We start from the raw sequence: 23,018 nt of genomic DNA on the forward strand, positions 1-23,018 counted from the left end.
AATCTGTTTTCTCTTTGGCAAGAACGCTCTTTTTAGGTTAAAAAAAGTCATTAAATTGATCATTGTTCAACGTTTACTGCACTACTGGTTGGACGCCACACTGGCTTTCATTGTCTTTGTAATTACACTCCAATCTAATTTAATTAAAATGTTTTATCAGTTGAGTGTCCGTGGTAGAAGCATTTGTTTGTGAAGAAAAGATCGTGTTGCTTTTTGATATTTGTTTTTAATTTTAATTTTATTTTTATAGGTGAGTATTGGTGTGGTTTCAGTCTATGCCGCGGTTCAACCCTGATGACGTACGTCTCTCCCGCACCGGCTGCGTGTCCACGCATTAACCGCGCGCGGTGTCATTCTTGAACACGCAGTCAGGTGTCGCGCTTCTATCACGCTTACCGGCGACGCCCACCCGGCTTCTTCTCTTTTTTTTTTTTTTTTTTTACTTCCCACGTTCACGTCGACTCTGGCACCGAATCCCTCCGTTACTTATTTATTTATTTCTCGTCCACTCATGTGGATGAAATGTAGGCGGTAGGAGCGGATGACGTAGCGCGTGTACTCGGACGTTTCTGTGTGTGTGAGCGCGCGCGCGCGTGGAGGAAGATGTCAGCGTGCGGCGCGAGAGCAGGAGGAGGAGGCTCGAGGTGCTGGAGGAGACCGTGAAATGAAACGAGCCGCTGCTGCCGGATAGGGTGTGCTAACGTCTGAGGAGTAAAGTTGCTCACGACGGCGGTAGTTAGCGGAGCTCCTCGCCGTCTGAGGTGAGTTAAATTCGGCTGCCCACATCGACGCCCAGCCTCCCTTTCCTGGATGTGAAGCAGCACCAGGCAGCGACCCTCCTACATCAGGCCACTTGTGAACACCGCACCTCCATTTCAGGTAACTTTGTCCGCTCTTAAACGCGAACACAACTTCTGGGCAACACATTTTTGTAGCCTGACAGGCGGGTAGCTGCCGTGACACACACACCCGACATCCGTGTTTCGTTAGCTAGCAGTGCGGTGACGGACAGAGAGCCGCCGGCTGGGCTTCATCGTTTCTGGCTGTGATGTGAGTTCGGGCTGAACACAGTAGCTGCCAAGCCTCTTAGGGACCCGCAGAGGGATGTGGATGTGGTGTTTTGGCTGCATGCTGAACCCGTGTGACAGGGGCCGTGTCTGCCAGCTAGCAAAGAGGAAGCATGAAGCGTGATGATAACGACACGAACGATCACCATTAAACTGTTTACTCTCCTCCTTATCTTAGCTGTTTAATCGAGCTTTGCCCTCCTCTTCCACTCATGACGAGGGTGGCCCCTGCAGAAATATGGACCACGTTAGGCTGCGGTCGCACCACCGCACCACAGTGGAAATGCTACTCGGCGGTGGTTTCGCACTGAAACAGCCAGCACACGAGAGTGTGCAGCCTGGGTGCAAGGACAGCCGTCCTCTGTGGCTGGAGGAGGATGCTGCAGCAGCCCCTCGCATGTCGCCGTGGGGTGTGGTTGGCAAGCCGGACAAACAGGCTGTCAGCAGTGTAAACGCGCTCCTTCTAGCAGCACTATGCCCTTTAATCTCCTGTTTGACAGCTCATTAGAGAGCTGGCCATATCGCATTAAGCAGCATATTCCCTTAAACCATACCAGCCCTCTCTGCCATGCATGTTGTCTGCCTGTCCACTGTGTTTAACCGGCAGGGACTCCTGTCTGTCTGTTGCTGTTGCAGGCGGCTCTGGAGGCTCGTAATTCTGCCCCAGTGGACAGCCAACATGTGTTACACATTCACGTCTGTTTCATCAAATACTATGATGCATCCTGTGGTGCTCCTTGTGTGTGCTGGCTGTTAACTGTGCCCCAGACAGGGGGCTTGTACAGGAACAAGGCTGTAATTATTTTCACATGTTGATAGGGTCACTGGTCATTTATGATTATATCAAAACTAATCAGATTAAATTTGTTTAGATAGGACGTTTTAAGACAACCCAAGGTGACAAAATATGTGCAAATAAAGCAAGACAAGATACAGACATTCTAAAATCAACTTATAAAACAAAATATGATTGATATAAAATACTTCAAGCTAGAATAACCAGGATAACAACACAGATCAATTACTAAAATTTAACAAATGTAACATACTTCATTGTTAAGATCACAAAGAGCAACTAAAAGTCAGTAAAAACATGCCCATTTTGAGATTTTTCTCTAAAATATCACTGAAAAGGAGCATGTGATTGCAAGAGGAAAGCTATTCAAAAGCCTTGAAGCTGCTACTGCAAAGACAGGAGCCTCCACAAGTAACTGTTAAAAGCAGTTTTTCTGAGGCTCTAAGAGGCCTAGATATGCAGCAGGGGAAGAGAAGTTCTGAAATGTACTCAGGTGCCAATCCACATATAGCTTTATAAACAAATAAAAGACATTTATAATCAATTTTAAAGTTTATTTAACACTGTATTTATCAAGTTGACCTCACCCTTTCGCAGTCTTTTCTGTTATTTGAGCTAACTGAGCTGTAGCATCTAATATTGAGACTCCAATATATGTCACATTACCCCCCTCTTTTTCCCTCACTCCAGCCTTTCTACACTCTCCTCTCCCTAACTTAATTTGCACGGCTTATTCTTCATTCATAATCCTATCTTTCCCTCCATACCAGTGGCTTCCTCAGCATAATGCACTGAGTGACAGGCTGCTACCAGAATAATCCCAGCGAAGCATTAACCTCATATGTATGACTCTCACTTTGCTCCACTACTGTACCTTTCTCGTAAACCCTACGTTAAGATATACAAGCTTATCCTGACTATGCTACCATGTCTCTCTAGGGTATGGGGATGATGCTATCACTGCTAACATAAGCACATATGCACCCATGCATGCAAATGCACACACACAGATGCACATGCACACGCTGAAAACACACAATTCCTCCAGCAATGAATAACTGGAATGACCTTATTGACACATTAATAGGTACCATAGATTACAGCCTGAGCAAAAAAAAAAGAAAAAAAGAAGCAATACCATGCATGTGTAACAGAGACACAGAGCCAGAGAGACATTTTTTGTTTATCTGTTTGGGTTGACTAGTCATTGGGGTCAGTAACTTGTAGTCATTCTGCGGGCGGAGTAGTTTTTAGGTCATATGCTCCCCTAGTGTTGCGTTTGCATGGGTTACTCAGGCTCTCAATGGGATCTTATAGTGTCTTAAATGTACCTCTAGACTGCTGAGTGTGTGTGTTTTGGCTGTGGAGAGATGTCTGGAGTGTGGCCAGACCACTTCTGACAGTCTACACTACTGATGCTGATATGACTGCAACGGGATGGTGTGTTTGTGTGCCTGTGTGTAAGCCCAGGTGTTGTAACAAATGTGCAATGTAAAGAAAGTATATAAATCAGCCAGTTGACACCCTCACTGTTGATTTTTATGAAGCCAGCGAAGTAAGAAGTCTTTGTTTGAGCTCCCATTTGCCTATGATTTTATTGGGCCTTTATGTCTCACAAAAGTCTAGTTAATATTTGACACTGTGTGAGTGTGTGTGGTCTGTGTTTGGCTGGCTTTGAAGAGATCCATCTGTAATTGTGTAGCAAGCTTGTGACCATTGCAAATGCATTTGTCAACCTCACATGTCTCCTGAAGTTAAAAGTTAGCTGTTAAAGTGCTTGATTATGCATTTTTAATAACAATAAGAAACTGTTAGATTTAATTAATTCCATCAATTAAACTATTGCAGGATTTACTGATTTATTTTTTTGTATCCAGTTAGTGAAAATGTATTATGGTCATGTTGTAAAACCTGAAAACTAATTTATTGCACTGGAAGTACTTATTTAAAATCGCATGATTAATTTTAAATATGTCTTCATTTAAATACACCTAAAAGAAATTATGAGGTCTGATAAATTAGGTTGCACAGAAGCAGGCAATAAATAGCATTCTATAGGAAGACACAATTAAAACACAATAAAGCAATTATGCAATTAAACAAGACCTGACATTAATAATGAACTATTAGCAGAACTGAAAGGCCTTTGAAGAACTGATGCTTCCCCCTCTGCTAAACTGCATTACAATATGTGACATATATTCAAGCTTTGAACTGTGGGTTGAACCACAAAAACAAAAATGTTTTTCACAAATTATTATGAGAATTTCTCACTATTTTGTTACTTACAGAACAAGCTACCAGTTCATTAATTGAAACAATAATCTTGGGGTTAGATTAAGCTAACTGGGATGACATAAAGTGGAAAAATGTACCTATTGTAATGTCTACGCTTCTGAAGTGTGCTACAAACTCACAGAAAGACAAATGATGGAAAATTTTATTTCCAACTAGTAGATGGACTTTTTTTTAAAGGCCTCTTGTTTCAAATGGTGAAAACAGTTCCCAGCTGTTAAAGTAGTTTACTTTAAGCACCTGCTTTAAGAATGTTAGACCATTGTCCACTAAGCTGTACACATCACTTCCAATGTTTAGAACAGTAAATGTTTGCACCAAGAAATAAATATTTTCACATCTTACATTTACAGTGAATTTCAATCTAAATGGTAAAACCCAGAAACACCCATCGCAATGCACTGCCGCAACACAGAGTAAAGAGGGATTTCCTCAGGCAGTTACGAAACTACCTATATGTTTGTCATGCTGTTTTCAGCCTGGTGTGAAAAGATCAAGATTACAAGGTAAAGCCATGTTAGGCAGGTGGTAGCTTGGATACACAATGAAGCAGTTTATGTTCTTATACTGTATTGATGCCGATGGATACATTTTGTTCTTGGCCTTTTTTTCTCAAGTTCATTTCTTGTGCAGTAGTTATCTTAATTGTGAAACTGAGCTGCAGCATTTCATCAACACTTCTTTCTTGCTGTCACAACCAAATGAAATAACTCCACTGTTAAGGTTGATCCTCTCAGTGCAACATTGACTGCATTTAAAAAGGCCTTGGAGGTGCACTGTTGTTGGTGTTTTATTCAATTTATATAACTTGCAAAATATGACATGTGTTTGATGTAGTGAGTCACACTGTTTTTTTTTCTTTTTTAGTTATGAACGTGGGATTATACCAGCTATATATAGGCAATGTTAAAGACCAGGCTGTCAGTTTTGAAGTCAGTTGTGTTGAAAGGTTTTTCTTCCACTTTGCAGCAGAATATAAGCTGAACTAACTTTATGCTTTGAGTGGATGAGATAATTTAAAGTCTATGACCTGTGTGGCTTTTGTTTGCGTCTGTGAACATTAAAGGTGCTTGTTAGCTTCTCGGTGCCCCTATAAAATGTTCCAGTTTCCCATGTAACATTCCTGGTTTTCAATGAACTATAAACTTTGAGATTTAGTGCCTGGCTACCAGCTTGGGAACATGTGGTTTCAGAAAGGGACTGTAGGTAGTTGATGTCTTTGTGCCTGTACACACATGTTAGTTTCATGTGTAATGTAAACATTTATATTCCATTTATATCATAGTGTGTTAAATAGCAATAAGATCTCATTGTGTAACAGCACCACAAATTATCCACTGTAATAATCATAAAGTTGAACATCCCAGTTTTTTTTTTATTACATTAATGCCATAAAAATAGTTATGCTAGTGGTACTAAGACAGATAAAAAAAAGGGAATGAAAAAAGGGATTCACATGCATCAGAGCACTGAGGAAGAGCGTTACATCCAGATGTTGTAGGATGAGCATCCACGCCCCCATACCTTAGTAAGGAAAACCACTGAAACCATCCGTCATGCCTCTCAGCCATTTCAGCTTGGGTACACCTGGTCTCCCATAAAGGCACAGACATGCATAAACACACTAAAAACATTGGCAGGTTGGAAAACATTTTTTGTTCTTGTGAATTGTATGTGAAAATTCCACAACACATCCTTGTAGTCTGAGTCTGTTGGCCTACTGTAAACAAACAGGTGTTTGTTCCCAGTGTGAATACGCGTAGAGATATTTTGGTGCCTGTGTGAATGTGTGTCAGCTGTATCTGTCCCTAGCTGTTCAGCTGAAGGCTCGGAGAATGTGTGCTTGTGTCAGTGCTCTGTGTGTGAATGATCTTCCTCTCTCCCCCTCTCTTTCTGTCTCTGTGAATGGGAGTGAGATCAGTAACATCACCATGCCAGCAAGTGGGAGTGGAGAGATGGAGGTTAGGGAATGTAAGAGGAGAGATTGGTTTCTCTGGTAGAGGTTTGCTCTTTCCTCTTGTCTGCCTCTCTCTCTTCTAGGCTTAATCATCCTCCATCTTCCTTTCATTCTTGTCGCCTCCCATCCCCATTGGTTCCCAGCATCTGACTGTGAATGCTGCGTAAAAATTAATGTGGAAAAAAAGCCTCGTTGCCCTCCAGCTTCAAAGCATCTCTTTCTCTCAGTCAACCTCGGCTCACAGACTGGACCAGATAACAGAGTCAAGTATGTGTTTTACAAATGCACAGCCCTTATACAGTGCAACTGTGTGTGTGTATACTGTCTCAGTGTGTGTTTCGTGTCCACCATGAGACTTCTCCTTCCCATCATCCTTTGCTGTTAGAGGAATAGAGTTTTTGAGAGCAAGTGTTGCCTTGGTAACTATTTCTGCCATCTGTGTGTGTTGTATGAATGTTTGGCAATGTGTCTGGTAGAAAAAGACGGAGGTGCCTGTGATTTTAATGCTTCAGCTCCCTCATCGTTGCATTATTTATTTAATAGTCAGCAGAAAGACTGGAAGGTTACTGGGTTACAAACCACTCCAAGAAGAGATTAGAGGAGTCCATTTTCAGCTCAGCGAATGTGTGTCATTGTAAGGCATCTACAACAAAATGTGCAAATAAATAGCTGCTTACATAGCCAAAGCCTCTTCTCAGCTGGTAAAAAGGAGTCGAGACAAGTTAATCATTAATTTAAATCCCTTTGTCTTTGTTTCTTTACAGCCTTGCCTGAGGCAGTAAATGCCAACAATTTTGATTAGTGAATCATAGATTTTTCGAGCTAAACATTCCTCTTTTAGCCTCCCAAATTTGGTTGGATTTTATGGTTTTCTCTGTTTTATATTGTGACTCTCATAAATAAAGAAGTAGTTTTAGTTACCATACTGGACATACTGGTATGCCCAATATGTTTAGAAGGTAGAGGTGAAGAAAAATTTTGCAACTCTAGTGCACTGATGGATGTTGTGGAAGGATTGAATGACAGTAAGGCAGACAGCTGCTGTTTATATTCAGCTGGTCTACAGGCAAGACAAAATCAGTTAGATGTCTGTTTTAAACTGTAATTTGTTTCATGATGAGAAGGTGCAAGGACCAAAAGAATGCAATAGGAAAACCAGACATGAACAAGAAGGAAATAATAAAGTAAATACTTTTAAGTCAAATTTAGGATATTTCTCTGTGGCTCCCAAGGAGTGCTGATATGTAATTAGTTTACTCTAGACAAGAGAAGATTATCAGATCTCTGGATAAAGCAATTTCAAGAGTATCAAACTAATTGTGGGATTTATTAGTTTGTAGAGTGAAAGAAGGGTCCAGTGTGATGCTAGAGGCTGGGGATCGTAACAGCGGTGGCCAGACACATTTTCATGCACTATGGAGCCTTTTAAGTACAGCCGAGGGACTCCAATAGGATGATGATAAATGGCCAGTGTGCAGGTTAGGCAGAAAAGGCCGACAGAGGAGAGTGTAAATGTTGGTCCCCAGAATAGTCTGTTTTCCCCTGGCTATAGTGCGTCATGTGCCTTGTGCACAGAGTATTGTACAGAGTAGTTTTGTCTAACCTAGTTTTTAACACTGACTCACCCTTTTTCCATCTTTTCTTTTTCTTTCTGCTTGCCTGGCTATCTTTCTCAAACAGAAACTCTCAGCAGCCTCTAGCAACGATGTAGACTTTTCAACGACTTGATGATGATGCAGGGCCTTAAGGGGAGGAGGAGCAGTAACTGACTCTCCTCCACTACGCCACAACCTGCACTCTATGTCCGTCCTGATTGGGCGGCTGGAGTGCTATGTCATCAACTACACCCCCATCGGCCCAACCCGCAAAGAAGGGAAGGAAGCCGGAGAAATCGGAGGTGATGGCTGATTCGATGCAGGCCACCAATGAGGAGCTGAGGAGCAAACTTATGGACATCCAAATTGAGCTCCAGCAGGAGCGTGGCAAGGTGAGCGGGAGGGAGAGGACGAGGAAGGAGTAGAGGACTTCTATACAAAAGCATGATGGTATAGAGGTTGTGCCCTATGTGTGGTCACAACAGAAGGAGATAATGACCCATTTTAAATAATTATTTAGATTTTTTTTACATATTCATGTAGGTTCACAGACTTAGAACTAATGTTCAACACAAGCACGCTTGTAACAAGTAATATCTATAAAGGAGCTGTAACAGTAATTGTACATAGTATTACCTTTTACCTATGTAAATACAATGATATGCCAGCTCCTTTAGTTGGATTTTCACTAAGTAACATCAGCTTTTTTCCAGTTTCTCATTAGCAATGCAGTTTAAGACTTAGTGATGCACACATTTCCATTACTGTACACCATATAGCCAGTCAGCATTTTATTTATTCAGTGGCTGTTCGGCCTTTCCTTCTCACAATGTACATATTTGGAAAAGTCGTCAGAACAGTTTGCATCCCCTTGTGTCTTATGATTCAAACACAAAACACCTCTCTGTGCTCTTCTTTGTACCCTTTATGGTTGCATTTGGAAAATGGCAGTAACAGTACTGAAGTTCAGATCTTAATAATGCAAGGCACACTCAAAACATCTTTCAGATCCATAAATTGCAATTAAATGCATGGAATTAAATTCACTTTTTATGCTGCATTAAAAAAACAGCTGAGCGTTGTTTACTGAGCATCTCCTGCTCCCAGTTGGAGAATACATCACAACTTTATAGCTGTTCCATTTTGTTTTAGGCTACCTGGGCAAAAAAACTTGTAAATTAAGTCTGCAGCTCAAAGTCTGAACAAATGGCTGAACATTGTGAAGTACTGATGCTGATATAGGGATGCCAGCTTGACAGCAGTGTTACCCTCTATTATATCCTTTTCCCAGGCATGTAAACTCCGTGAGCGGCTCCAGGAGCAGCGTCAGGCTCGGGAGCTTGAGCAACACAAACATGCCGTAGCACTCACCGACCTGCGTGCCAAACTCCATGAAGAAAAACTACGGGAGATAGCGGCTGCCCGTGAGACCCTGGCGCGGCAGCATGATGTCGAGCTGGCCCGGGCCATCAAGATCCGGGATACCGAGGTGCAGAGGCTCCAGGGGCTTGTAAATGCACTGAGAGATGGAGCAGCTGACAAACTCAAAAATGCTCTTCTGGGAGAAGCTCGGGAGGAGGCCAGGAGAGCGTTCGATGGGGAGAGACTAAAGCTACAGCAGGAAGTAGGTTTTATTATGTTGTAGATTGTGGAAAACTTACAAGTGCTCTAGTACCTATGTACATTGTCAATTGTAATGGGCATTGTGTAACTTCACAAAACTGTAGAAAGAGTATGGAGGTCTGGATATTTTCTTAAGGAGCTCTGTGCTGTTAAGATAAAGACACTTTTTCAAGGAAAGCTGACATTCTAAAACCATTATGCGAGTGAATGTGTGTGTCTGTGTTCATGTGTGACTGTGTACACCTTTGTCAATTTGCTGTTGAAAAACAGGAAGCAGGGTGGAAAAGCCTGCTGCCAAGCTATTGTTTCACTGTAGCCTTCCCAGACAAACAGGGCATCTATCATTACAACATAAGACAAATGTTTATAAATGCACGATTATCAGTGTCTTTGTTGTTTTTGTTTTTGAGTGTATTAATACTATCGTGTGTGGGGGCGTTTTTTTTGTTTTTTTTTTATAGATTCAGGAGCAGAAAATGGCTAGGAAGCAGGCTGAGGAGGCACTAGCAACTGCTCTCCAAGCTGATAAAGCCAAAGCAGCTGATCTCCGTACAGCCTACCAACAGCACCAGGATGAAGTGCATCGTATTAAACGAGACTGTGAGAGAGACATCCGCCGGCTGGTGAGACCACATGAAGTTTAGAAGACACAGTACAGACACTACTTACCTGTCTTGAGATAAACGCTATTAATGAAACTAGTCTAATGGAAATACATGGAAGAAGACTGTTGCAGGAATATTTGCCGGTGACTCTGATATTGCCTAGAAGTTGCACAACGGAATCTTATTAACTGTATTTACCTTGGCACGGTAGTTAACAAATTTGTATTTGCAGTATTGACATTCCCGTACTGTCTGATATTCAGTAATAATTTGAAACATTCTTGATCAAATATGAAACAGTCACACATTTTGCTATTAGTATTTAACACTAAAAACTGAGCTAATCTGCCTCATCACAAACTTGTGGATGTGATTTGATTAGAAAGTCCTGGCAAAATGAGCTAAAAACCAATTTAAAGACTTGACTCGTGCAAACACACACTGACACTTGGTTAGAGAAGGTTTACTTTATGTAAGATTCCACTGCCAAGAAGTTTCTTGAGAAAATATATTTTCTGTGGCCTTAAAAATAAATACCATGCGTACTTCTCTCACAGATCCTTGTTGGAGAGTAAAATATCAACTAAAGTAATTGAAGTTGAAGTACAAAATGAGAAGGTCTTATCACTGCATTGAAAAGACAAACCTGCCCAATGATCCTTTACTCCTGTGACAGGTTAGCTTGACAGACCCAGCAGCTGTTATTGTCATAGTCTGTGTCTCTTCTGACCACATTTGAATTCAATTCTCATCCACTGACATCTGTTTTCCTGCTGGTGAAGTTTAGCTCCACCTCAACGCTTATCTCGCTAATGTTGTATGAGGGTTAGAAGCTAATTGCTCCAGTGTCTGTCTTGGCTTTAACTTCACCATGTGGTGCTTATCTACAAAAATAAATGTCTGTATACCAGGTGCAGTTACTTATTAACCCCATTACATACAGCAGGGCTACAATAGCTGGTATTGTTACTGTAAAGGAATGTGTGAGCAGGGAAGGTGAAAGAGTAAAGCAGAGCTGATTGATGGGAGTGCAGGAAATACTGGTATTAAAGAACAAAATAGGGAGGGAAGTATAAATTGTCAGAAGCAGTTGTGTGAATGCAGAGCAACAACAAAGCTACGTCAATTAATCAGCACTGTTAGTCTCCAATTCTGCTTCTGGCCTTCAGAGCAAACAGCTTGTTAGCGTGAAGGTGTAAATGGTGTAGGAAATTAATATAGAAGCTGTTGCAAAATATTTATAAATAAAATGCACAGAATAACATTTTACTTCATATAAACTGGACACTCACACATTACTTGTAAAATTGGTAAAATAATCAAATTGAATTACACTTTTTCTTAATTTCAAAAACAAAATTGGATGTTTTCTCCAGCTTGATCTCAGAAATATCTCCCTGTGTGATTCACTCACTGTTTATACCATCCCACTGTAGATGGATGAGTTGAAGGCAAAGGACCGGGTGGTGTGTGCTCTGGAAAGGGAGCTGGGGTTGCAGGCTGGCTATACTCAAAAGCTTCAGCTACAAAAGGAAGCCCTGGATGAGCAGCTGGGTCAGGTACGAGAGGCTGAGAGACACAACCATGGCAGCCCCAAGAGAGAAGTGGTGCCTGGGCTGGGGGACAACCCAGACCTGCTCAACAACCAGGTACACACATCTATGCTTGTGCCTGAATGCACTCATACACTTGGAAACACACAAGAGCTGAAATGCACACACTACGTGCATAAAGTCAAATTACAGATATGAAAATTATATGTTTTGACTTGCATTTTTTGAAAGCTGATATTTTTGTTACTGGTGATTTAAATGACAAATATATTTTTCTAATATTATCTATATTTTATATGTTTTTCATACCAAAATGAAAAATGTTAGGTGTTTTCAGCCATGATTTTTGAAGGGGCAAAAATCCTCTAAAATTGAAATGAAACTAAAGCGATCACTGGCACTGGGTGCCACACAGAAAAAAATTAATTTCTCCCTCTCTGACTTTCTTTTAATCACTGAATAGTTATTACACACTAAGGGATATCATAAGCCATAAGGTGCACACTTTCTTTCTACTTTACATGCACATTCGCACTGAAATACCAGCTCATCCTTCATCTCATGACCTCCTCTTTCCTATCCATCTCCATTACCTGCCTGCCTGCCTGCCTGCATGTTCTCCCTTTTTCAGTTTTTGTCTGCCTCCTCCTCTCCTCTCCCTGCTGTTCAACAGGAGGTGGAAGAGCGTGACATGAGGAGGTTCCAGCTGAAGATTGCGGAGCTCCACTCAGTCATCAGGAAACTGGAGGACAGAAATGCATTGCTGGCTGATGAGAGGAATGAACTAGTGAGGAACACACATGTAGAAGTACATATATGCAGTGATTATTGGCATGCAAATGCACGCACACACACTGCATAGTACAAATATACACACAATGTGCATTAAGACAATGATCCTACTCAACCTGAAGATTCTGTCACTAGAAGTGACAGAGAAAATCTTTTATTGTGTTTTGTGGTTGTCATAACCTTAGAAGTGTAAAATATAAGCTGACAAAATATAAAGATTTCTGCCATTCCTCTAGACCCCCCAAAATTAGTCAGCCTCCCAGCTCTACAAGCGAGTTAGAATTTAAACCAGGTGCTTTGCAATACCTAACTAACCAACCGTCGTCCAGCTCAAACTATGATTTACAGGGAGCGGGAGCAGCAGCAGCAGCTCATTGGTTTTCAGATCAAAACAGCCTCTTTAGAACAGTTCTAAAATCAGGGGTTATACAGTTATGGTGAAATTAACCATCTTTGCAATATTTTGAGATGAAAACGTGAAAGACACACAATGGGGGCATGTCAGACTTGGATTAATTTGCTGAAGAAGAGCACAATATGGGACCCTTAAGATTACATGTTTCCCCTCCGTTTCCTTCCTTTGTTCAGTTGAAGCGGGTGCGAGAGGCAGAGAGCCAGATGAAGCCCATGTTTGAGAAGAACAAGCGGCTGTCCAAGAAAAATGATGACCTCCTGCAAACACTGCAGCGCATGGAGGAGAAACTCAAGAACCTGAGCCGTGAAAATGCTGAGATGGTAAGGTGCCCACAAAAGTGTTGTCCTTTACTTTCTGTTGTTTTTCACTTTTACCTGGTTATTGACCTAAGACAAAATAAAAATCAAATACTAGAAGGAAAAAAAAGATATTTTGCTGTATTCAGTATGAAAGAGGGATTTCATCATGGAATTTTAATTCTCATTCAGGCCTTCATCAAAAAGGAAACAGGACCTCTGCTGGCTGTTTGAGAGAAAGCATGACATATAATTTGGTCTCTATCTCCTTTTTCCCACCATCAGAAGGAAAAAGCTTCCTCCTCTCGGACGCCCTCACAGCAGCAATCCATTCAGCCCCAGCTGAAACGGCCCAGCTCGCTCACCGACCTGAGCCACGCCCACGAGGAACAGGAAGTGGAGTTCCTCAAGCTGCAGGTCGCTGAGCAACGTGGCGTCATTGACGAGCTCATGCAGGTCAGGATTTCAATCAAACCACTACTTTTGCTTTGCTGTTTGTGCTGTGGTGACTCTTTAACATCTCTTGATGGCCATTATGAGCAAAGTTGTTACCAAATGATTAACATTGTCATATGGTAAAGTTTTTATATGTATAGGACAGTATGTATCAATATTATGACATTTTCCAAGGATAATTATAGACATTCCAATCCATTGTATTATCCATTAACAAATTCTCAATAGATTTTTCAAAACATTTACCATAAATTTATATATAGCACATGCGCAGTAATTTTATTGATATTTCCTTTGACTAAATGTTGTCATGCCATGTGACAGGACTATTACACTATTCTTTACCCATGACAGTCTAACTAATAACAAGCTGCTAATTCCCATTATTTAGAGCCTTATTCCTATTGCATTGTTTGCTGCTTACTACTCAATTTCAGTTGTCAGCACACTCAGGTTTTAACTTGACCTTAAAATTTTGTTGAAATTATCTAAATTGTCAATGCTGTATCAAACATTATATTCTGATGGCAGCTCATGTCATTACCGATCTATATGAATTCTCTGCCCACGGAGACCTGTCAAAATGTCAGATGTGCGAGTGGTCTTGCTAGAGAACAATTTAAGATGTTCATCTGCTATGTGTTTGTCTTCAGGAACGTGACCGATTGGTGATGAGCAAGAAGAACAGGAGGAAACCTCTCAAGCTGTCAAAAGTAAGCATCTATGAGTGTTTTATAACAGCTGCTAATCCAGTGGTGTGTAACTAAGCAACTACCCTGTCTGTGGTTGACTGATTCTTGAGTACTCTTTTTAGTTGTGTGTGTTTAATTGGGCTCAGGGGACAGTAATGACAGCTGGGAGCATCAAGCTGAGCATGCATACAACTCCTGCATGAACCATTCCCACAGCTAGTTGAAAATTATTTCTTTTCTCTGTTGTTGATTTATGTTCCGAGTGTATTTAATGTCACTGCAGAACAGTTTATATACATACGACAAATATTGCAGTCTGTGTGCAGCAGCATGACTTTGTCTCTGCTTCCTTGTGTGTGAATAAAGAGGGCAAAGGCATCTAATTGGATGAGGCAGTAGTGCTGGAAAAAAATTGCTGTGATACGTGTGTGTGTGTTAGTTTGAGTTTGCATGTTTGGGATAATACATCAGGGACATATTAGAGTCTGTGATGTTGCTAGGAGGAGGAGTTTGTAGATGCATGACATATATCTTCTCCCTCCTCTCCTGCTGGAACCACTTTGTTAGTATGGCAAGTTTCATACAGGGTTGGGCACAGCTGCTTGGCTTTTGGACCTGCACCTGGAATTTTGCCTCTCTTTTTAGGAATTTAAAGCAGAAGAAAAACTGAGAGACAGAACCCAGAAGCTGGCCTTATGTTTTTTTCGTAGGAGTTTTATTGTAACCGCAAGCTTTATTGTCTGGTTTTCTATTTTGTGTGGGAGTGCGAAAGAAAGAAATTGAGCTTTTTGGACATTACTGAAGCCCTGCAGTGTTTCCACAGATTGGCTGGTGTAGTCTAAGATATGATATATGGATACTGAGGAGATTCTTTTAGTTTAGTGTTCGTGTTTTCGATCTCGTGGCAACATGACTGAATATATCCTCCTTATCCTCTATTTCTCTTCCTTCATTTGCCTGTGTGCTCTAGTGTGCCTTTATTTTTCTGGTTGCCAGGAGATGACTTATAAACATGATGGTAAGGGCTCATTGGGAAAAGTTAATAGCAGACAGGAAGTAAACAAACATGCAGGGTCTTGATCCAATTTGCTGGTTTTGACAAATTGGTGAAGATATTACTATAAGCAGATATGCTACATTAGGTGGAGTTATACTCCATTTTAGTTTCTTTATCTGAAAACAGGTGTGATATGATTGTAGACAAGTTAGTTTTCCATCTGACTTTCTATAGGGTGGGCAACATACATTTTTAGATTTTAAAGGGTTAAATTAACATATGTTTTTCTTCTCTCTACTCTTCTCTGCAGAGGCATGTTGTGGAGACATATTTTGGATTTGATGAGGAGTCGATAGATTCTGAGACCTCCTCTCTGACCTCCTATAACACTGACCTCACCGACCGGACGCCTGCCACTCCAGAGGAGGATTTGGAAGAGGTAGGAAAATTCTTTGTCTACACTGAGAAATAATTTAAGCTTCACCATTCATTGTTATAGTAGCTTAATGATGTGCTCTGTAAATGTTGTGAAAACTGATTGAAAAAGAAGCAAGACAGGTAGTTCAAAAATAACTTACAGATTAAGAGATGGTGTAATGAATAAAAAAATGTGAAGGTTTCTGTTTTAGTTTGACCCTGTCCCCCTTTGACACCACAGAGTGTTTCCCGTGAGGAGTCAGAGCTTCGTTTCCGTCAGCTCACCAGAGAGTACCAGGCTCTTCAGCGGGCCTACGCCCTCCTACAAGAACAGACCGGGGGCTCACTAGATGCTGAGAGGGAAGCCAGGGTTTGTATTTGCCTCCTTGCTTTCAAAACACTGTTTAGTCTAACTTAAGAATTAACCATAAGTTCCAAGTTGAGAAGATATTTAGAATTCACATTTTCGGACCACCTGTATAATTAAAGACCCTGATGGCTGGTTTTCCCTCCCACAGACACGTGAGCAGCTTCAGGTGGAGCTCAACAGCTGCCAGGCCAAGATTGTTGATCTGGAGAAGGCGCTGGCTGAGAGGGGGCAGGTAATAAAGACGAGGGATGGGGACAGGAGCTCACTGGTCCTGCTCTCACTGGCCCTCCTGCATGTCTGTCTGGCTGCTCTACTACTGGGCTGGCGCTATGCTGACCAAGTCTGCCGCAGAATCCTGTGATGTCACTTCCTGCACGTGTGATGTCACAGATCTGTGCCTGCATGCTCTGCTTCGTCCTCTGTCCTTACTGTTGTTGGGTCTTTCTGTGCTGCTGACCACAGTGGAGAGGATTAACCCTCTTTGATTCCTGTTAGTTGTGATTAATATATAAGATTTTATGTAGAAATATCTTAATATCTTTCTAAATATGAAAATACACATTTCAAGTTGATTTTTTTTTATTATTTAATATGTTCAAAAGTCACCCCTAAACATTTCAATCTGAGAACTAAGCCAAATCAAGGCACACTGTCTAAACTAAGTACAGTAAAAGACATTAAAAATCTTGATTCTTACCTTTACTGAATGTCACCAGGAAAACTTAAAGTATAAAGCTGACTTCTTGTCACTACTCCTAGTATAGTTTAATGTGAAGTTTTTCTATGTGTTACTGCATGTTGCCTGTTCCACCTCTGTTATTCTATTATTTGCTGCTCTGCTATTTTTCACCTCAGATTGCCTTCTGTTCCTCCTGTTGCTGTGAACTCTTGTTGACTGTGAATGCATGTTTTCTGCCTCTGTTATCTCAGGAGTTGACTTCAATTCTCTGGATCAATAAACTTGTGCTGCTGCCACTACGTTTCCGTCTTTTTGTGTCTGTGTTACATTTGCATGTGTCATTTGGAATTGAAGGAGATTGTCACTGAGCAGTAGGTTTTGGGTTGACTGGTTGTGTTGCTAACAGCTTTGTTTATTAGACCCTGTCATTGGGGATCCATTCTTTCCTCTCCTGTTCCTGCCAGTGTCATTTCTTGCTGATGTTGTGTTTGGTTGTTATGACAGGATTCAAAATGGGTGGAGGAGAAGCAGTACTTGCTCAGGACTAACCAGGAATTGCACGAGAAGGTAGATTATATTATCCCAGACTCGCATACATCAAGATCTAGTATCCATGTTGTTTTTTGCCAACTAGGCCTGATTTCTTCTTTGCTAGCTGTAACTCAGTACCCAGGTTTCAGTAACAATATTGAAACTATACTTTGTTAGACTAACTTTCAGAAATGTCAACCTGGTTTTCACGAAATCCCTCTTAATTTTAACAAAGAAGCCAAATTACATTTTGTCTAAACATAAGCAGCCACATAAATTGCCCAGATAAAATTGTGGCTAAAATTGAAAAATGATAAGATTTTAATAATCCCAAAGGAAACTGTTGATATGTAATATGTAAATTAGTAACTGAGCAGTAGACCAGTATAAGTATGGGTATGAATGTTTAATGCCACCTTGAGGTGCAGGTCAATACTCTGTGTTTGTGTCTGTAGATGTGTGCGTTGCAGCAAACGGAGTCGCGGCTACAGGCTGAGGTTCAGGATGCTCGGGACCAGAATGAGCTGCTGGAATTCAGGGTGCTGGAACTGGAAGTAAGAGACTGTACCAACATCAAACTGTCGCCAGGAGGCGACAACAACAGTCTCAGCTCCAGACGCAAAACTTACATACAGTGACTCACTAGACAGACAGACCGACATACATACCATCCAACACACTTTTTAGTTCTTCACTGTATGCATCTGTGTTTCCTTGTTTTGCATGGCAGCTGTGTGCATATCCTTTCACTGAACTGGAATATTTTTTAATGAATGAATGTTGTTGTTGAAAAGAATTTAATTTTTACTTGAATAAAAATATATTTAAATTCACTATTCATTCCCATCTTTGTTCATATTGTGTCTCATTTTTGCATGCACATCCTACTTCTTGTTTACATTTTGCATATGGTAAAAGTTAATGGAAAATTGAGGACAGAATTTTCTGTTGGTATTGGTTATATTAGATATTAGAGTTAATGATACACATACTATTTATACTATAATATGTAATGAAACATTTAAAGATATTCACCAGTAGTAATGATAATAGCATCACCAGTCATTCATATCAATCAACTCTACATCTGTTTATGCTGCGGTTTTATGTCCATAAAGGCAAAATGGTGGATCAAATCCTTAGTTGCGACTTTTAGCATGTGTCCCTATTGGTTTGGTTTGTTTGTCACTTTTGAATCTGAGTTTTCACCTCCCTCATTTTAGCAGATCCTGACAATGTTTTCAGTGTCATGTAAGTAAATCCCTCATTCACTCCCATTTCACTTTGACAGTCATTTACATTTATTCATATTTTCCCTTTCACTTCCCACCACCTTTAATGGCATGATGACTTATTACATTACTGTAGAACTTACATACATGTTGTTACCTTGTCTGATAGCATGGTGTGTTTACTCCTGTAGGAAAGGGAGCGCAGATCTCCTGCCCTCAATCTCCACATGTCTGCGTTTCCGGAGAACAGTAGCAGTGCCCTGCAGATCTACTGCCACCAGGAGGGAGTCAAGGTGAACACACACTCATAAAAAACAGACAGTGTATAGGACTGGCGGGGATGAGACCATTACTCAAAATGAGGTGGCACAGAAAGAGATGTCTTTTTCATTTTATTTTTCCTCTGTGGCAAAACATGCTTTACATCAAATAGTCAAATCTTTTTCATCACTTCTATTATTTGCCTATTCAGGCATGACTGTAAAAGTATACCATGGAGATACATAAGCTTGTTTAATGTAAAACTGGAACTGATTTTTTTTTAAAGCTATGTAATCGTTGTTCCAAGTTTTGCTTTTTAATCAATAAGATTACAGTTTCAATAACAGTAGGATTAGTATATAACTCCAGGTCAGTGAACACGTGCATAACTCACAATGAATAGCTTCATGAATAGCATCACTGTTGGTTGTGAGGGTGGATGTCCCAGGTAGCTCCTTAGCTCCACTCCTTGATGTCCTGATTTTGACTTCTGTGCAGGATGTAATTATTCCTGAGCTGATGAAGAAGCTGGATATTCTAGGGGATAACGGAGTGAGTTTGAACATTGTGTTGGATTAACACAATCTCCAGCATCTCCCTTTTTAATATTATTCAGTCTTATAACATCTGAAAAATCTATGTTTACATTGTATTTTCTTTAGAATCTCAGAAATGAGGAGCAGGTAGCTGTGATCCAAGCAGGGACGGTGATCTCACTGTGTGAAAAGGTGAGTGAAAAGCCTCTCTGGCACACTGTGTTTTTAATGCCACACAGTGGACACACATTGCTACTGTACAGCACTTTATTCCAATACCTGGTGCTACTGCATTTAAGTCATTTTTGTTGAAAGTAAATGTAAATTTGATAAATACAAAAACTGAAAATAACAGCCTCAGAGAAGGTGTTAATCCCTCACCTCTCTGTTTCTTCCTCATTGTCCAATCCGTCTGCAGTGGTTGAAGCAGATAGATAGCACAGAGGCTGCCCTCACACAGAAGATGATCGACCTGGAAAATGACAAGGTGAAAAATCGATTCAGAACCACCACCTTTGGATTTGTTCATCTGATATTCCATTGGAATTTCTGAACTGACATTTTATAACACTGTGAAATATTAGTGATTTTCCACAGTTACAGGAGAAGCATATTAATATTAGTGTTTTTCTGCTGTTGAAACCCTCATAGGCTCCTTCTTATTTTGATTTTGGATTCTGTGTTTTATATTTCACTGTTGATGCACTTTGTTGCAGGAGCTGTTCAGTAAACAGAAAGGATTCCTTGAGGAGGAATTGGACTACAGGAAGCAGGCTTTGGACCAGGCGTATATGGTACGAAGCCTGGAGCAGTATTACACAGCGTGGTGTTACCGGCAGTATCTGTGCCTTTTTTTAATTAAAGATGGCCAAATTCTATCATTTATATTGCTTACATATTAACCAGGACTGTGCAAAAAGCATAATGGCTCATGATAAAGTGACTCAGGAATGCAGGGGTGCAACATTGCCATTTCAGCATGACACATAAACATTTGGAAGCCCATTAAACACCATGAATGCAACATGCTCCATGAAGGTAAAATTTGTCACATTGTGTTGGGATACTGCATCTTTTACCTCTGAAGTCTAAATTATTAGTGATTTTAGCCACGGAATTGGCCGAGGTACTTGGCTGCTTGTTTATTAGCCTAAATCTCTTAGTTTCTAAGAAGGCAAACCATCAATTTAGGTTCTTGAACAGTAGAAAATATAAAGAAACTATGTATCTGTAAATATCCCATTTGACTCAGTTTAAGTGGAAGTTGAAGAAAATTCTAGACAAAGTGATTTTAATAAAATTTTAATGTCAGATTTGTTTAGCATGAAATATTTCAAAACATTCTCCCTTTCCACTGACTTAAATAGACTGTACCTACAAAACAGAAATGAACACCTAGGTCACTCTCCATATAATTCTAACCATTTTATTTGGTCAGTTTTGGTGTTGGTTTGTGTTATTGGTTCCACTTGATATTGTCTTGGCCAAATCTTGGTTTTTACATGGTATTTGATCTGTCACTGTGAATTCTCCTTGTGGGGAATGACAATACTAGCGCAGATTGTGTTGTTAATTACGTTCAGTTACCATGTAAAGGTCAAGCCTGAATTGCCCCCAATATACAGTGGAACAGTGTTCCCCATATCTGCCATGGTCACAGTGCTGTGTGTCTGTGTGTGTGTGTGTGTGTGTGTGTGTGTGTGTGTGTACATGTATATCTGTTCGTGTGTGCCTCCATATGTGTGCTTGTGCATGCTTGTGTGTGTTTCTGCATGCGCATGTGCACGTCTCTGTGTGTGTGTGTGTGTGTGTGTGTGTGTGTGTGTGTGTGTGTGTGTGTGTGTGTGTGTACCTGTATGTGTGTATATGTGGCTGGCTGTGCAGAGGATCGAGGAGCTGGAAGCCACGCTGTATAGCGCTCTGCAGCAGGAGCAGCCGGCATGCCAGGCGGTGGCCGAGTCGCTGACAGACAGGCAGAGGGAGGAGCTGAGGCTAGCCGTGGACAAGCTGCGGCGTCAGATTCTCCGGCAGAGCCGGCAGTATGACAGTCAGATCTTACAGGAGCGCATGGAGCTCCTACAGCAGGCCCAGCAGGTAAGGCTCAGAGCAAACCCAGTCAGGTTGTTGAGTCCTGCCCGCCCTCAATCTGAACCCTGGTACCTGTCTGAAACTTCTGACCCCATCAGACCTCTGGTGCTATGAAAAAGATGCAGTATCCCTGTACGTGCAACCTGTAACTGTGTCTGTATGTGCATATGTGAAAGTGGAGGAGTGAAAGATGAGACAGAATGACTAGCTTTGTGTGAGTATGTGTGTGTGTTTCATTGTGATCTGAATACCCCACTCTTTCAATATCCTTCCTCTCAGCAGCCCTCCCTCAGTAGTTTTACACCCATGGCTTGTACACTATGTTGTTCATTGACTACATCAACAACCACGGCACCTTAAACTTCATTTGAATCAGTTGTACTCTAACTCACTAACACTGTAACCTCTAACCACCGAAGACGTACAGCACATTGTTGATCAACTGCTCATGAAATACACTAACTTGATATGTTTAAACTACCTAATGATAAAAATAAAAAAAGAGCATCTCATGTATTAGGCAACAAAACATAGTTTCAGAGGTCCACAGACATATATCTGTTAGACTTTATCCATTTTATCAAAGAAAAACCTTTAGAAAATTATTTCCTCTAGCTCACAGCTCGACTTTTATTTACACACATTCCCATATACTTAAGACCTCAGCAGCATTTTTCATGTAAAGTTGTGTTTATTTGAAGCATTCAGCATCAAACATATATTTGCAACAGTCATTGTGTCTCTAGTATATAGAGTTGCAGTGTGTAGTAACAGTAGGTCACAGATATTTTCTGTAGAGTGCAAAGCTGTTTAAGCTAATACGTTAGATACAATGATCAGAGTCAGTGAACAGACTGCTCAGCTTTAAAGTCTCAAAACAGAGTCCATTCCACAGTTCAGTTAAATCTGCTCTTTGGTTGCCATAGCAGCTCATTCTTATTCAACACAGCTACCATGGAGACAGAGGGCATGATGGGAAGGCGGGAGATTATTCGGACCTTATGCAGGAATAGTTGGATCACAATCTTATTAACTGTTAAACATCTGTTTGTTTTTGTACTTGAAGGAATGATTGTGTGAGATTCAGTCAAATGGTTTTACTTTTGTGTTTCAAGCTAACCACTTCTGTCTTTGCGTTTCAGAGAATAAGAGAGCTGGAGGACAGGATTGACTTGCAAAAGAGACAAATAAAGGAAATAGAGGAAAAGGTACATATTCAGATTTAAATTGTTTCTGTCCAAGAAATCTCTCTGTCATGACTGCGATAGCAAATGTGATGAGGATGTGAGGGAGTTTATATCTACTGTACTGATGCTTTGGGCTATTTTACAAACCTTTTGACACCAATTTTCTTCTCTCTCTTTTCTCACCTGTTAATTAAACCCCTTGTGTTCGTTTAGTTTTTGTTCCTCTTTTTGTTTTTCTCTTTAGCATTTATTCTTTGGCCTTAATGAAAATGACTGTGGACCCACATCAGGTAGAGCCTATATCTACTGTATTATATCAGTATTTAACTTGGTTATAGTACTGGTAGTACCAGTAATAATGATAAGGAAAGAATTTGAAAATGTTTTCCTCTTCCTTAGGTGTTAAGGTGCTGTGGAGGAAAGCGAGGATGAAACAATTGTTTTTTATGCATTTGTAGACAGTTCACGAAAACCTTATGGCCTTTTTGATAAATGCGCACTTTTGCAGAAAACCCTTACCTGGAATGCAAGCATATTTGAAAATTTAATAATTTACGAGATGTACATGAGATCAAAGT

The 23,018-nt window shown here is 40.7% G+C and overlaps 1 protein-coding gene across 1 annotated transcript; it reads left to right on the forward strand.

The window, feature by feature from the left end:
* The first annotated feature begins 437 nt into the window (after window positions 1-437).
* jakmip1 (janus kinase and microtubule interacting protein 1) lies at window positions 438-22,978 on the forward strand. The gene is made up of 23 exons (XM_023292844.3): window positions 438-879; window positions 7,796-8,102; window positions 9,002-9,334; window positions 9,795-9,956; window positions 11,375-11,587; window positions 12,165-12,278; window positions 12,872-13,018; window positions 13,280-13,450; window positions 14,104-14,163; window positions 15,450-15,578; window positions 15,798-15,926; window positions 16,075-16,158; window positions 17,110-17,172; window positions 17,592-17,690; window positions 18,560-18,661; window positions 19,128-19,181; window positions 19,292-19,357; window positions 19,584-19,652; window positions 19,882-19,959; window positions 21,050-21,259; window positions 22,396-22,461; window positions 22,654-22,730; window positions 22,840-22,978. The coding sequence occupies exons 2-22, from the start codon at window positions 7,947-7,949 to the stop codon at window positions 22,702-22,704; spliced, it is 2,556 nt and encodes an 851-aa protein (XP_023148612.2). The 5' UTR covers window positions 438-879; window positions 7,796-7,946; the 3' UTR covers window positions 22,705-22,730; window positions 22,840-22,978.
* Window positions 22,979-23,018: the final 40 nt, after the last annotated feature.

Source organism: Amphiprion ocellaris, chromosome 13 (assembly GCF_022539595.1).
Source record: "Amphiprion ocellaris isolate individual 3 ecotype Okinawa chromosome 13, ASM2253959v1, whole genome shotgun sequence".
Taxonomy (NCBI): Eukaryota; Metazoa; Chordata; class Actinopteri; family Pomacentridae; genus Amphiprion; species Amphiprion ocellaris.

Coding starts and splice junctions, on each gene's coding strand:
- jakmip1 (XM_023292844.3), top strand. CDS start 7,947: ATGTCATCAACTACACCCCCATCGGCCCAACCCGCAAAGAAGGGAAGG. Junction 12,279..12,871: donor CTGATGAGAGGAATGAACTA/GTGAGGAACACA, acceptor TCCTTTGTTCAG/TTGAAGCGGGTGCGAGAGGC. Junction 19,182..19,291: donor ATATTCTAGGGGATAACGGA/GTGAGTTTGAAC, acceptor TATTTTCTTTAG/AATCTCAGAAATGAGGAGCA.